This window comes from Cryptomeria japonica, chromosome 4 (assembly GCF_030272615.1).
Source record: "Cryptomeria japonica chromosome 4, Sugi_1.0, whole genome shotgun sequence".
NCBI lineage: Eukaryota > Viridiplantae > Streptophyta > Pinopsida > Cupressales > Cupressaceae > Cryptomeria > Cryptomeria japonica.
Window position 1 is genome coordinate 360,294,182 of NC_081408.1, and position 16,723 is coordinate 360,310,904.

At 35.2% G+C, this 16,723-nt stretch overlaps 1 protein-coding gene across 1 annotated transcript; it reads right to left on the minus strand.

Moving 5' to 3' along the window:
- Positions 1 to 4,785: 4,785 nt before the first annotated feature.
- Positions 4,786 to 16,445, minus strand: LOC131040994 (protein PHOSPHATE STARVATION RESPONSE 1). The gene is made up of 7 exons (XM_057973971.2): positions 15,428 to 16,445; positions 14,857 to 15,049; positions 14,663 to 14,739; positions 14,516 to 14,555; positions 8,996 to 9,050; positions 5,561 to 5,630; positions 4,786 to 5,475 (listed from the first exon to the last, which is right to left on the minus strand). Exons 1-7 carry the CDS (start codon positions 16,043 to 16,045, stop codon positions 5,227 to 5,229), a joined length of 1,302 nt encoding a protein of 433 aa, XP_057829954.2. The 5' UTR covers positions 16,046 to 16,445; the 3' UTR covers positions 4,786 to 5,226.
- Between the last annotated feature and the right edge of the window lie 278 nt (positions 16,446 to 16,723).

Below are 16,723 nucleotides of genomic sequence, written 5' to 3' on the forward strand. Positions count from 1 at the left end.
AGGTTTTCTGCCTCTTCTTCAATCTTTGGTTGTTGGTTTCTCATTGATCTTTTTGAGCCATGTTTTTTTTTTTTTGAAAGTTAAATGCTTGTGAAAGTGATTATGAGGTGGTGATGAAATTTTTGATGGAAGACAAGTTTTGTAAAATTTTTGTTGGAAGACGGATCTCTAACATTGAAGGTTGGATGTTAACAAAGTTCTTTGTGAATTGCTTTTGTGTTTTTCAACAATTTTGATGTGATGAGGTATAGCAAGGTTTGAGATGTGTTACAAACCAAGCTACCTAGCAATAAGAGGATGGACTCATAAACTAGTTTTAACCTATGTATAAATGCCTCTTAGGATGATGGATCCTTGATGTAGAGAGACTCTAAAAGTGATTTGTTAGTTTGATTTAAGCAATATCTTAAAAGAACTCAAGACACGACCTCTTTGTGTTTTGAGAGTTGAATGGATTTGTGATGTATGAAGGTGAAAGTGGATAGAGTATGTATCTCAATAAAAACTTTATGTTATAAAGGGGGTTTCTACTTCTTCCTCTCTCTCATGGGTCGGTGGTTCCCCTCGAGCTTCGTTGAATGTGATACAAATTTTTGGAAAGAAAGCAGGATTGATTTTGCCCCCTTTGTTTTTGTGATAACCAAAAGCTATATACTGAGTAAAATCTCTATTTCTCAAAGGCTCTTTGTCAAATTCGTTGGATTTGCCTTGAAGATACAAGTGTATATGATGTAAGAATACCCTATGTGAGAGAAATATTTTGAAAAACTTTCTTCTTTTGATAAAAAACTTTTGTCTCTTCTGTAATTTGATCTTTTGATGAAGACTCATTTTTCTCAAGATATGAGTGATGGTCATACAAACTGATATTTTGTTTCACTTGTTGATGTTGTTTTGTTTATCAATGTTTGAGGCAAATTCGTTGGATGGATACTTGGTTTAAAATTGTTTTGAATTTCTTTGACAAGAAAACATTGCAAGCACACAAGCATAATAACCTTGCCCCTTTTCAACAAAAGGCAAAAATAGGTGTGGGTCTAAATCAACCCAATCATGAACTTTTTGACCCTTTTTACAAATGTATTTTATGTTTCCCAAAGCCTGAAGTCGGCCCAAATTGTTACTCGTCTGAAACAAGACGAAGACAACTCAAACACTTTTTATCCCTAAGATCATGGCTAGTTGCGATATTTTCAGCCCACATCTTGATATTTCTTTGACTTTGATACTACATATCTTATGAATCTTGTCATGGCAGGTAAGGATGTGATATACTAAGTCTTGCGCGAGCATAACAAATAGATGATCCCTATGATGGGGGAATCACCACTTTCATCAAGCTACAAGTAGTTTTTCAAAAAGCCCTGTTTCTACTCAAGGAAATATGTATGGTGAGTATCTTGGGAGCAAAACCATCTATGCTCTTGCATTGAACTTTTCATAAATATCCTCAATCAATAGAACGTGTGGGCTTCTATAATAAAAGCTGTCTAGTAATGTTCAATGTTTTTGGATGTAAGTTCATTCTGCAGTGACTCACTTAAGAGCCTTGTAACTTGTGGTGGGGCCCATATGTCCTTTCAGCAAGTTACACTATAGGAACAACTACACCCAAGGCTACAACTTTTTCTCTCACCTGATTTCTATAGCGGCTCGAAGGATTTACCATGCAAGGTTGTTCCCAAGAGTGATGTGTCTCTTGGCAGACCTCTCTTAAAAATAGAAAATTTCGAGCGTTACTAACACTTTTCTCTTGCACCTAGGACCACGAGAGCCAAGGGAAAGGATAGTGTGTGTTAGAAAAGAGACCACTCTATAGATTTTGCACAAGTGTGCCAAAGACGGAAAACACTTGTTCTTTTTAATTGTTTTATCGCAATGTGATCTATTTGCTATTTGGAGATGTTGCTCCAACAACCATGGTGTTCTTTTTAATCCCTAAAAACAATTTGTTTTCTAACTAGGAAAGTAAAAATCTTGGTCAATCGAATTGAAAACACGTTTGCTCAAAGTAAAAGCGATTTGTAAAAAAAAAGGTACAAGTTGTTTGTTCTTTTTTTAACTTGCAAATAAAAGATTTATTGTGAATTTTATCCTTGCAAGAAATGAAAATTGTTGGTTTTTATTAAGCCCAAAATGAAAAGTTTGTCCCTAACTTGCAAAAAAGTAAAGTTTGTTTGTTTGATTTGTGGTTCTTTTTAATTTGCCAATGAAATTCTTTTTAAGCCCAAATTGAAGATTTTGTTGATTTTAGTCCAAAATGAAAAGATGAAGTTCGTTTTAAACTAAAGGAATGTGATTTTTTTAAATCTAACTTTTAAACAAAAGCTAGAAAGAAAAGAAATAAAATTCCTAATTTCTAACTCCTCGAATCCTGCAAACAAAAATGCTAGTAACCTGCACAAAAAAGAAAAAAAGTTAATGAAATGAAGATTTTTGGTGGGCTTCTACAAGCCTAAATTTTTTATTTTTTCGGTTTACACTTTTTTTTTTTGAACTCTCCGTTACAAAAACACTACTCTGGTAATCACAGAAGCACTACTTCAAACAAAAGCCCCAAAGTATTAGTCGAAACGCTAAATGACTACCAACAACGCTAAAAGATGGATAGACGCGCTAATTTAAATTGTCTGGCATAATGAAAATACTATCAAACAGAGAGCGCAAAGGCGCTAAAAGATTACAATAGCGCTATAACCACAACAACGACGCTAACTCTGCAACAAAAGTGCCAGAACTTGGACAAAGACGCTAAATCTTTTGCTGTCAATGACGTTAAAACGTGTGTCAATAGCGCTAAAGCGCAACCCGTGTGTGAAAATTTATAAAAAAATCACAAAAAAAAGTTAGTTTTGAATTAGAAGGTTGTATGTTCGATTCACGTCGGTTTCACCAAATAATGCACGCTAAAAAGGACACAAGAAATATAAGACAAAGTCGTTAGTGTTGTTAGTGAGGATAAAAAATGAAAGATAAATGAAACTATAATCCTAAACATGCATACCAAGAGAGATATAAAACAAATTATGAAAAGAACACAAAAATGAAGGAATGAAATAAAACCCTCCCAGATGCTCTCCAACATGTTCATAGTTGCTCCTCCCTTGTTCCTCTCCTCTCCAAGTTCCACATGAGTGTAGCCCTCAGCTTTTTGCACTATTATGGATGTCTTAAAGAGATTCAAGATTATGAAAATGAAGATAACTAATTATGCAAATGTAAATAAGCTATTATGAGAAAGCACTTAATTATTCTATGTTAATTTTAGCCAAAATAACAAAATAAAAATGCTCCTAGAATGCTCTCTTAAAATTAGTATAAGTTTGATGCATACAAGATTTCTAGATTTTTTTGAAGAAGGAATGGACTCTATTTATAGGAAAAACAGGGCAATGGATGGTTGAGATTGAGTAATCTCAACAAAGGTCAGGATTAATGGGTTTATGATCCATGTGAGGGCTTTCAACTCAATCCCAGGATGACAAATGTCAACATGAGATGGCTTGAGAGGAGAGGGAAGAAACATTAAATGCTTGAGATGACTTGAAAGTTACCTTAGGAGGTAAGGTTAGACTTGAGTTAAATGAATAAAGCTTTTATCCAATGAATAATGTCTTTATCCAATGGACAAACTCTTGTGCAAGAGTTAATGGGGATAACCATGATCAAAACAATAAATGCTTGAAGAGACCCATGAGTTAAATGAGGGTTGAGTTACAAAGAAAGTCTCTAACCATGTGGGTGAGTTGAGTTTAACCATTAATGGTCATGAGTTTAACCATTAATGGTCATGTAAGAGCCATAAATGGTTATGTAAGAGCCATTAATGGTTTGGAGGACTTTGGGGGTTAACTTGTTGAAGACATAAAGACTTTAATGGTTTTCAAAGACTTTGAGGCTTTGAGAAGTGACTTCAAGTTGCTTAGGAATGTGACAATAATTAGGGAGGGTGATTAGGCTAAATAGGAATGATTTAGAAGAATCTAGAATGAGTTAGAAGAGTTTAAAAGGAAAATAGAAGAGCAAGTGGGTTTGGTGGGTGAGAGAAAATAAGATTTTAATTAAAATAAAATTTATTTATTTCAACTAAATAGGTGGAACTTGCATTTGTTGGAGAATGCAAGTGGGAGGTAGTTTAGGGATTTAAATAAATATTTTATGATTTATTTAAATGAGGAAAGGGGTTTAAATTAAATAAATGTGCTTTATTCATTTAATTGATTTAGAGTGTGACTTAATGAATTAATTTAAATAAATTGAATAATTTATTTAATTAATAGAAAAAAAAGTTGAGGATGAAATTAATTAAATATTAATTTAATTAACTGATTATTAATGATTAAATAATCAAATAAATAGTAAATATTCATTTAATTAAATAGACAAATTAAATAATAAGATTTTTAAACAATCATATTATGGCTTTTTTGAGGTCTATAACTCCAATGTAAGTTTTATATGCACAATGAAAATTAACATTCTTGGAAGACAAGCGATACCCAGCAAGAAACAAACTGCTGAAACATTCCGTCTCAACTTCATATTCAATTTATTACAATTCAGAACTCTTTGGAAGGATCAAAACCATTGCTAACTTCCATAGACTACCCTCAATTCGAAATCTTAAGTAAAGTGATTAGGTATGCGATTAGTTTTGAATTGAAGAAAAATTTCTTGAAGTAAACAATGCCAAATGGTATCTGCAAACTTTGTAAATTTCATCCCATCTAGAAGTCTGATGTCTCCTTATCGTAAAAGCGTGCTGGAAAAAAAGAAACAAAAGGATTAAACAGCGAAAACTCAAAATTATGCTAGAAAAGGTTCCAAGCCACTTTGAATATTTTTCTTTTTCCCGAATGCCATAGATTGCTTCTTCTTTAGATGCTTGCAAAATGTCTTAAAATTGAGATCACTATAGTGGTCAGAGCAATCCACAATCAGTGAACTTACTATAATAAGTAATTCAGATCAAACCTTTCCCAATGCATTACTGCAGCCATTAAAAGAAATGGCCTACGTTTATTTGTCAAGACTTAAAACACATAGGACTTCAAATTGTAAATGTGACTACTGCTGATTGTCTTCATCAAAGATTTCAAATCAGCATTTCATGTAATCCATTTCATATGTATGCTGATTGACTTTTTTCCTCTGAAGTTCATTTCTTAGGAATCTCTGGCAGAGCTTCGAATATTAAAATTTTCCTCATTGTTTCCCTCATGTGTTCTACATTGAATTATTTCTGACTGAACAATGAGATGTGAAGCGCTCATCACTAGCTTTTGCTGTTATCTCCAGATGTGAAGCCGAAACATCAGAATTATTTGTAACAGTAGAAATGGGATCAATTGAAAGCTGAACTGATGGGCTTTCACAATCATGAGCAGAGGGGATCTTGCCCTTCAGTAGGCCACTTGATTTTTCTTGCATCTCTTGTAGCAACTTTTCCATCTGTAATTGCAAATTCCTTTGGCTCTGTAACAGTACAAAAAGGTTTCAGGATTACAAGCTCAATTATAATATATAGCTGTGCTAAGTATCCCATTGAAAGAGATCATACCTCGAGCTGTTCATGTAACTTCTTCTGAACATCCAACTGTATAAGCAATGCTTCTGTAATTTGCTCACCCCTGTATAAAACAAAAGTCATCACTCTTCTGCAGCCTTCCAGGGAGCAGTCCAAGAAAGACCAGGGATTTAAAATCTTAAATAACCTCAACTTTCTCAAGAGCTAGATAAGCTAGATAAGTCAATCAATTGTCTATAATAAAATTTCAAGCTATTTTGCTAAAAAGACAAGCAAACAAATAACAAAAATTAGCAAATACTACAATACAAGCTTCTAAAGAACAAATGTAAAATGTACATAAAAAGGGTAGCAAATATTGATCACAACCTAAATCTCCATACTCAAACAGAAAGAATGGAGTGCCATCATTGTAGGCAATCTTTCATGGTTTCAAAAGTATAGCGCTATTTGAATGATCAATAGATTGGAATACTTGTAAAGGTTGTGTATCTGTCTGTGCACATGCTGCATACTTTTCAATATGGACATATTAGTACCTACACCAAAGAGAGATTCTAAGGCACATTTTTTTAAGACCGGTATGTTCACAATCTAATCAATTCTAAGTACTGTATAACAAACAACATGAGAGTAGTAATTTGAATTTAAATGGACATAAAAGGCAGTTCTATCATGATACTTGACTTCATATTAGCAAAGTTGTATCAGGAGAAAATCTAAGAACTGTACAATCCATGGAATGAAAATAGAAACATCCACATAAAAGTGAAATTCTTTTGACACTACATGCAAGTTAAGATTCTAATTTGGATCAAGGAAACACGTAATGCCCATGTTATATGTATAACCTCTTCCCTCCTGGATATAAAAATATAAATGCTACAATCCATCAAATGAAAGCAGAGACATCCACATCAAACAACGGAAATCTTTTACACAAATGCAAGTTGAGGCTCTAATCTAGATCAAGGAAACACAGTGTGGCTATGTTACTAAATAGTAAATACAGTCTCTTTCCTTCTGGATATAAAAATCCTTGTATCCCATAGGATATGATATAACTCAGGTGCACATCAGATATTGCACAGATTTGCAGTCAGACTACACTCAGGACACATTAGATACTTCCGAAACAAAAGCAAAGACTTAAAACAAGGGGGAAAATTAAAAGAGAACATAAATGGAAAAAAATGCACGTGCCCTTTGCAAAGAGAACCATAGTACTTAAGCATGCCACTCATCTTTGTAATCATATTTGAAGATATTTTGGCTGAGAAAATCCTGTATTGAATCTTGATGTTTTATAGTTTGTTTGCACGTGTCATATCCCAGCAGTGTTAAGGATTTCTAAAACATTTTGTATAAATGTAAGATACAAAGACCATACTAATACCTGGATTCTGTATCTTTTAAGTTAGCAAAATAGGTGATTGTAACATTTGAGTAACTATTGTGTTGAAACCAATTGTTCAAAATAGAAACTGAATTCATGTCAAACATGGTTCAAAACAGATCATGGGATATTACTGGAACAGAACAAAATTACCAAACTGCCTCAGGTGAGTAATATAGTCATATAGAATAAAGGCACACCTGTCTCTGCTATTTGATGTTCAGGTAACTATTGTAGATACAGCACTGGAGATGATTTGTTTGCTAATTCTTTCTTGGCAATGCATATTTAGTAGTTCCTTTGATCTCTGATAATTGTTCTATGTACAGTCTTTTAAAGACATCTAGTTCCAAAACAAGGGTTATGTGGGGTAATGACATGTCAAACACCTCACAACTTGAAAACTTTAGAAATTTAATATGTTCCAAGATCATTGTTGTTATCCTGTCAATCATCCATCACTTGAATTGGCTCGTTGACAAGCATTGGATCTGCCTTACGTTGAGTCCTTGTATAAACTTTGAATTTTCTTCAAATCCGACAAGGATTATTCAAAGGAGGAGGTATTGGTCTTTCCTACTGCAATGTCTACCTTTCATTCTTCATCATCCAAAATTGCAACAACAGCTCTCCAATGTGCATAATTCGTTTGATGATAAACAAAACACCTCAAGCTATCCAAGAGATCTTCTTGACCTTTTCCAATCCAGTTTAAGTTAGGCTGATGCATAGGAATGCTTGTGCCATAAAGTTCATTCGCTACTACAGATTGACAGCTCGATTCTTTTCTCATGCCCTACAAAGTATAATGGGTGTCAAAAACTACATTTGGTGCACTTCTTCACATAGACACATGCTTGGGGTCATATTGCACCACTTTCAAAAACGATAGCAAAATTGGTACAGATCTTTGGTCAAGCATGCACCTCCACACTAAGTAGCACCTTTTTAAACACCTATACCAATTTGGTACACCCCTTCAGCCAAGCACACAGCTGAACATCAGGTGTACCTTTCGACTTAAAACTTCTTAGACATGTTTTCATAGGGACACATGCCACACCACTAGATTGCACCCATTTTATTTTGAAAACTTAAACTTATCTCTTCTTCATGCAGGCATGTGCCAATGGTCTAGATGGGCAATTTTGACAACTTTTTCACTAACATGGGAGATGCTTTGTATAGAGAGATCCCTTGTCAGAGCTACAATCTTCACCTCACCTGATGCATTGGAAAGCTCTTCACATAGACCTTGCAAAGACAATGACTAGAAACAACAAAGACAATATTCAAAACTAAGGGGAACAAAGATTTGCCCATGATTCACAAAACGAGGGGTCAACCAAAATTTGAGTTGAAAGATGACTTAATGCAAAAAATTCAATTGGGTACAACATAATGTCAAGTTGAAAAAAATAGGAAGCTATCAGAATTCAGTCCTTAGCCCCCAACACTTATTTGAAGCTATGAATTGGGAAATGAGACACAGATGAGGGTTATATTCCAAGTATAATACTCAGTTTTGGCTACTGAAGGGACCTTGTACATGGAAAAGGACAAAGGAACTTTCCAGACTCCATATAGAGGTGCATCTCACACCTTGACATTGGTTATGCATATGTGACCAAGTGAATCTATGAAATTTACAAATTAGATGCAAAAGTTGACAGAACTCTTATTCTTCCTAGACCTTTGTAGAATGAATGGTGTACCTCTCTCTTACCAAATTGGATAAATAAAACATTATATACAAATTAAGTCACTTATTCTCTCGCACTTACGTTCATAAGCCCAAAATACACACAATTAAGATAATGCAAATGTAAGTAAACCATTTATAACTGATTAAATAGCTCTGCAATTATTGATCATTATATCATAAAAGCCTCAAAGTATCATATCAAATTCCTCTATATGTATGTAACTAGAAGTTTTTTCAGCTAAAGTTGATAAGATTATTGTAGGGACAAAAAAGAAAAACCCATAGCAAAGATACAAACCAAACAAATCAAATACTAGAAAAAAGAAGATAAAGAAAGAAAATCATGTAAGGCACCATTTAGGCTTACGTTTTTGAGTCCAATGATGAAGCTTCAAGGGAATTTCTCCTTTTGTCTGCCTTCCCTGTCAAGAAAAAATGCAAAATTTAGTAAAACACCAAATAATAAGTTGATAAGCTTTGAAACTAATCCATAGCATATACATTCCACCAGCTCCAATAGTCAGATTACAATTTAAAACACTTACAATAAAGGTAGGAGCAATAGTATGAAGGATACTTTCTATTCACCCTTATTCCAAGGTTTCAAACTTCAGGCAATCCTGACATTAAGGCAAAGGACAGCTCAACTTTAACATTCTTGATTAACAACTTTTCATGAAATTTGTTGTTGGAACTTTGAAAGCTTCCAAAAATACTCTATTATCTTTTGGTTTGATTTTCACAACTGTTTGGATGGCATTACTCATCTTTTTATGACTTCTGTTATTCATAACGGTGTCCATTAATTTAGTTTTTTTGAGCTTTCTGTGGGCTGGGAACAAACCTGCTGTTACAAGTAACAATTTTAATGCCTCTCTACTGTTTTGTTTTACCTGGTGTGAGCTCCCTTCTGTTCTTTCATTTACTTGTGTTGTTTGTCTCTGGATCTGCAAAATCTACTTATTGATTTCAGGTTCTGTTCTTTCTGAGTGTTGGTAGGATTTTCTCCTTCTTTCTTACTTTGTATTAGCTTTGCTTGCTAACTTCCATTTTTTTCCGTGAGGTGATGACCTACTGCCTTGAAGATGTACCCCTTTTATATTGGTTCCGGTTTTGTGTTCATCTCTGTGTTCTTTTCCTGGATGTGGGTTTTGCTTGATTCTTATACAGATTGTATTGAGCACAAATAAAGTCTAGAATTTTCTAAATATATTTGAAGAATAAAAGGCACAATTCCATTGCGGTGCCTGGTTTGGAGGAAATGGTAAAACAAATGAGCACAGTTTTACTGACATGGCTGGAATAACAATTTCTCAAACTTGAGAGGATGTTGGTTGCAAAAATTTATCTCATGGTCCTGCCCATTAGCTGATGAATTTGGAAATGCAATATTTCATTAGCTTGTCCCTGACACAAAGCAAAATGTACTGACAACATCTCCCACAGCAAATAAAAGGCATGTATTGACACAAGAAAAATGAGCCTCGAATGATATTGAGATACTTAAGCTGGGGAGGAATTCAAGATGCTTATAGAAAGCACTCAGTTCCACAAGATAAACTTGCAGATTACTCACCTGAATAAGAACAAGCATATTGCTTTGTGACTTGTCCATGAAACAAGTGGCCAAAGGCAGGGTTATCTTGCTATGCCTTCTTGTGGTCCAATTCAATAAAATTTAGGCCCTACAGTACAGTACTCGATTGCAAATTCCTCAAAATAAGGTCCTGCTACTGCTAGGTTTTTCAATGGCTTTCCAGATAAGTTGATTCATAATGGATCATTATTTTTATTTTAGATTAAATCAAACAGGTTCTTAGAGAAGAAGAATTGGGAATGCCTCAGGCTAAGATTCAAGAGGTAACTTATTTTTCAGATTGTGCGGGTTATACATTTGGATGATTGTGAGTTCTTTGACTCTTCTATTCTCAATCTTCTTGAAATAGACACTGCTAAATTTTTAGTAAGCTGTTTGCTTGGGCTCTTATATTCTTGGTTACTGTATGGAATCATGCATACAAAAGCATGTAACTATGGATCAAAGAGGTTTGGAATCGAAAGGTTTTAGAGTGGAACAACTTCACATTCTTGGCATGAGGTATGCTCCAGTCAAATAAAAATAGGATGAACTATTAAGGCTGCTGCATCTCACCGAATTTGGTTCATTGCCTTTGCCTATTCTCAAACTGGGTGTTTAACTTTGATCTACAGGATATATTTAAAGAATGGTAAGCATTAAGCTACTATATGCTTACGAATTTGTTAGGGACACCATTAAATATATATTGAGAATACTTGGAATTTTGGAAACTTTCTTAATTGTGAGAATGCAAAGGCATTATGAACCCATGCTCAAGTTTGTAGATGGGTTGATTTGTCAAAAGTCACTATCTATGATTTTGATCAACCTAAATTATGTAAAATTGTAACCACTCAATCATGAGGACATACTGCATGAATGCATTTATTTAACAATTTTGACCACTATATTAAGGATAGTACTTTGAACAAAGCTAAGAAGGAATAGGGCAAGGTAAATAAGGATGAGGCAATGGTTCAATCAGAGGGTAAACACGAAAACAATGATACATGTTTTCAGAAGAAAGGAAGGAATTATAAAAAAACGGCTAAGGAATTAGACAAGGTTTGCATTTCAAGTCGTACCCATGATAGGCCATGTTTACTTCATAGGTTGACATCGTGGACCTGAAAATTTTAAACCTGAAGGCTGTCACAAGCCTAAAGTAAAAGAAAAGAAGAGAGAACAATTTGCATCTAGCAAAAGTAAGCAGGACTCTTGCGGTTTTTGTTTCTCAACAATGATGATTACCCATTTTACCACCTTTCTGCAGCACGAAAGTTGATCCAGATATAAATATATGATCTATTTGTCTTATGCAAATGAAACTTTGAGGAATATGATGATTTGTTGGAAAATAAAGATTAATGCTCTTCTTGAAGCTGAGGGGAACATACTCTGGCTAGATTAGTGAAATTAATGTTCCCAGATATTCTGCTTCTTCAGGATTTATGTTACATAAGATTTCATGGGAGCACAAATCAGCCTAGATGCTTCCAGAATGAGAGAGGTCCTTCACAGGGGATCAACAGTATCTGACAACCTGCCTGTCCTCACTAATCATCCACATTCAAGTTGATGAATGAAGTGACGGTGTCTAATCATCCAACCACATTAGCCAAAAAGTCCACAAGTTTGTTCACTTCTAATTATAGTGTTAAAGCTAATTTTATCATTTTTGGATGTAATTAAGCTTCAACTCAATATCTAGCCTTTTATTATTGCATCATGACCACCTGGTCCCTGAATCAAGGTCACATTACATTAAGAGATTTGTGCTTCCTTTTTACACTTAGCTGGTCATAAGATTTCATAGGACCCCAAATGGGTCTAGGATACTTCTAGGATGAGAGTGGACCTTGTTGAGGGGTGGGCATCCACATCTTACAACCTACAGTTTAGGAATTAGAATATTAATGTAGGTGAATAGGGGCATGCTGGAAACATGCAGCCGCTGCTTAATCATTCCCTCCTTTTTTAACATTTCCCCTAAATTTTGCTTCCAGAAGTATCTGTGATTCTGCACATTTACCTAAAACAAAAAGTTTTACAGATATGCAGAAAATGACTCTTAGGAAATTCAAGCAGCATCTGTTAAAATATTTTTTTCTTCCTAGCTAGGGTGTTCACTTAGGTTGACCACCAATGCAAGTGAATGCCCTTGCATTAGCAATATCCTGGATTATTCCAAGGCTTAAAAGAGGATATTAACAAAGATAATGTTAGTTAGGGTAGTGGTCAACCCCCTAATGATCCCTCTTTATCAACCTAACCCTAGAATAACTAAATTAATTTGCTTCCAAGATCAGGAATCTATTTGATGAGTTTAAAGATAAGGTTTTGAAAGTTATTTCATCTGGTATGGGTTCAATCCACTGACACAAAGGAAAAGACACTGTCACGAGGAAGCACAATCTGGCTATATCTTATTTCGAGCTGTTTCATCCCAATATCACATCATTTTTTGCCCTGTTTCAGTTCTTTCATTCTTACTTTTACAAGAATTTTGTAAAGTTTTGGGCTTCTTTAACTTCATTTCTGAAGGATCTTCATTCCTGAAACAAAGAACTTCTAATATTAAAACTTTATTGAATAGAGCTTTGCTATTTGCCTGCAATCTGCCATTGCAGAAAAGTATAGTGAAGGAGCCAGCAAGAGTGGAATCAATTTACCAAATCCTGAATATACAATTACATAGATAAATTAGAGGAGAACTTGTAATAACCTAAAGGCTGTCTCTGTAAGGAAAAAAAAACAGAGAACAAACCTACTCTGTCAAGGTTGTTAAGGCAACTATGGACATAAATTTTTTATCCTGGATTATGTACTTGTGGACTAAGGCTCAATAAGAACTACTTATGTTCAAATGTTTGCTCAGAGGAATTTCATTGAAAAACTAGCTTATGACAAGGGATGTCTTTGATTTCTCTTCCAAAACAAGCCCAATGGTGTGCCATTATGGAATCAAGAAAATGCATACCTTACAGGAACACAAATATTTCAGAAAATCTTTGGATATTCCTTAAGCCCAGCAGCTACAGTTGGTAATGTTGAGCTATTATGGGTTGAATTCCAGTCCCCTGAAGCCAACATTAGCCCTCCTGATCCTGATACATATATGAACACCAAGGAGCATAGGGTATTTTGACAGCCTCTGCCTTAATGCCTCTTCCACGACAAACTTCAGTTACACCTGATTCTGAGACTGCTCCACTTTCAGTCTCATTTTTGTTTTTGCATGGACTTTCAGTTTTAGGTTAGTTTCTAATTCTTTTCAGTTTGAGTTTGATGCATGTTTATGCATATAGCTCAGAGGTAATCTTCCAGTGTTTCTATTGCTCTCATGGTGGGAAGGTTCTCTAAGTTTTTTGGCAGGTTTAAAAATCGGTATGTCATGGCCTTCCAAACATTATGAGGGTTTTGAAAGATTCTTCTCTCTTCTTTTAGCTTCAATTTCATTGCCATGCATTCTTCTTTAGATGAGATATATTGTTTATAGTGTTGTTGGTCCCTTGCAAATGTAGTTTCTTAGTGAGAAGTCAGGACTATCATAGTAATTAGCTTCTCAAGAATGACCTAGAGGATTATACAGTTAAAATAAATTATGTATTCTGAATTATTGCAATGCTCATATCACAGGGTTGGATCCAATAAACTGAAACCCCTTCGATAATCAAAAAGTCAAAAAAACCCAAACCTAAAAGACAGGTCAAATTTTTTTACGATAGAATTATCTCAACAATGGGCTGAAAAGACATCTTTCAAAGTTATTAGTAGTCACGACCAATAGCTGTATTAAGCTACCAGTGACCATGAAAAAACAATTTAAATCAAATAGCAGCTCTTAATCACCACCATTGTTGCAAATTGCAAGACGATAAAATTACCTTGGCATAATCGCAAAAAGCTGTAATCCCAAATAATGATCCAAAGTAGACATGAAAAATATGGGACAAAAAGCATAAAACAGGCAGCGGCAGCAGCAACAACAACAGGAATAATAATAATGGGATTTGATTGATTAATTACACACAGCATATTCAAAAAATACTAAAAGGGCATTAAGTAATTTTTTTGAAACAAAAAATGCGAAAATAATTTAACATTAAGAATTTGCCATGCCCTCTTATAGTTTGAATTTCTTTTGGCTCGCCTTCAAGATAAAACCAGCATAGTAAATTAGTTGGCAGTTCATAATCCACCATTAAAATACAAATCTTGACTTTAAAGACAGACCACATTAAACTAAATTCCAAAAACATTAACGTAAACCAGATAATGTCATAAATCACTTCATGGCAACTTTACCTTCTCCATAGTTTGGAACAAATTTGGCAAACCGATATTTCTGCAAAAATCAAGTAGTAGACCAATAAATTCCATGTTAACATAAACATCCATCAAACAATTGCCAAACTATAGGAATACAAACATTGTTCCGAAACCCAAACAAACCTGCAGATGGCTTTTCACGTGATAAATTGTCAAACTGTCTAAATCCATAAATTTCAAAACGCCCTTTGGCGTAGCTCCTACAATCCAATAGCAGCAGCGCAGTAAATAATAATCATTAGTATAGACTCTTGACTTAGAATCAACCAAAACAAATTGTAACAATAAATTTGAGGCCTAGTATTACTAATACTCACTATCAGCACCCCCAAGTCGATTGACAGCTTCTACAAAACGCTCATGGAGTTCTGGAGTCCACTTCATCCTTTTCTTATTGCCCTCTGCAGGTTGAGATTGGTTGCCTCCTACAGGGCCCACATTCTGCTGACCTAGCAGCGGTTGCTGGGGCAACAATCCTAGTGGGAATTCCTTTGATGCCTGATGAGCAACCTATCCAAGGATAAGAGTACAATATTTAAGTCAGCATCAGGCAACTGGAAATGATAAGGGTATAATATTTATGTCAGCATCAAGCAACTGCAAATACATAGAAAATCATCACTATTGTTGGAAGAATCCAACAATTTAGGTTCTGCACAGTAAAGCTTAAACAGCCGATTCGTTGTTATATGTGTTTTAACATCTAAAACCACATATAACATACAATTTCGGGCGTTCTGGACTGCAAGGGGGTTCTTCCAATACATGCTCTGGAGTGCAGAGGGGCTGCAGCTCAGCCTAGCATGCTAATGGGAGGTCTTGTGTTTAAATCTTAGCTGTTCTATGCAAAATTATGTCTAAAGATAAAAACAAAGGAAGGTAGCTTACATTAAAAGCAGGGCTTGAAGTGTTGTCAGTATTTACAGGATCATTCCAGCCAGTGCCCAAAGTATCGTCAGCTGGAGAAAAAGTCGGCTGCCATGGCTGATGCTGCCACCCGGTATGCATTGCATAATAGTGTCCATCACCAATTCCACTACCCTCTTCACTGAGATGACCACCATGATTATTATTATTATTATTATGATGATGCCTTTGGCTTTGGCTGCTGCATTCTGGCAGAGGCACTTCGTCATTTAAGCCCAACATGTCATGCAATTGATCCACTGTTCCTGGGCTCTGTTCATTATTATTCGTCGAGAATTGTGAAAATTGATGCAAAGCCTTTGGCATCTGAGTCATAGAAGGGAACCTGCCAAAGTGTTGGGGTTCCTGCTGCGAAGAGTAGTAAAGCCCTGTGCAGAAGGCGGTCGAAACCGGAACATCCATGCTAGCAAGAGCAAACCCCTGGTTATTCAACTCTTTCATAGGAGATGAATTCATCGGAAGCGGCGAACAATCCGTATTCCAGTGCTGCTCCTGATAAGAATAAGGACCGTGGCCAGGGAAGGCAACCACGGTGTTCCCTCCCAAATAACTTAAGCCTGCTACTTTCCTGGTCTTCATTACGTGCAAGAAAAACTTCTATCAACTGCAATAAATGCTAAAACATACAAAGACAATTTCAGCCCGTGTGTTACAGGAGAAGTTTGCAATCCCGAACAAGATTTCTTTCGTGCAACCTGTTTCGTTATCCTTTGAACGAGAAGTTTGAATTTTTGCAGGGTGGTCTAGTGAATTTTGATTGTGCTTACGTTTAAAACGCTTATTGTTGGGTTGAAATGGCGTCGTAGAAATCGAGCGAAATTGTGAATGCGCCAAGTGCCTTCTCTTTCTTTTAGCTGTCAAGAGTTATAATCGAAGGAATACGACACCCCCGTAACTCTGTAAACTCAACCCTCGCAATAAGTTAACTCCAATGCAAAGAAAAGCCTCAAATGCTCCGTCTTTCTTGGCTCACCCCTTCCTCCTGACGGAAATTAAGAGATTATAATTCCCACGAGGGAGAAGTTTAAATTAAGCTATGTCAACCAAACTATTAATATTATTATAAAATTTTATATAGGGATAATTTTCTTTTTAGAATGGAGATATTTTTAGTTTGATAGATCATAATATCATTTTAACTTAATTGGGAGATTTTAAGTGAAAGTTTCATTTAAAAAAATTGTAAGAAGAGATGATATCTTTTCTATATATGTTTGAATGAAGATAGAGAGAATGACATTATGTGTTAGAATGTTT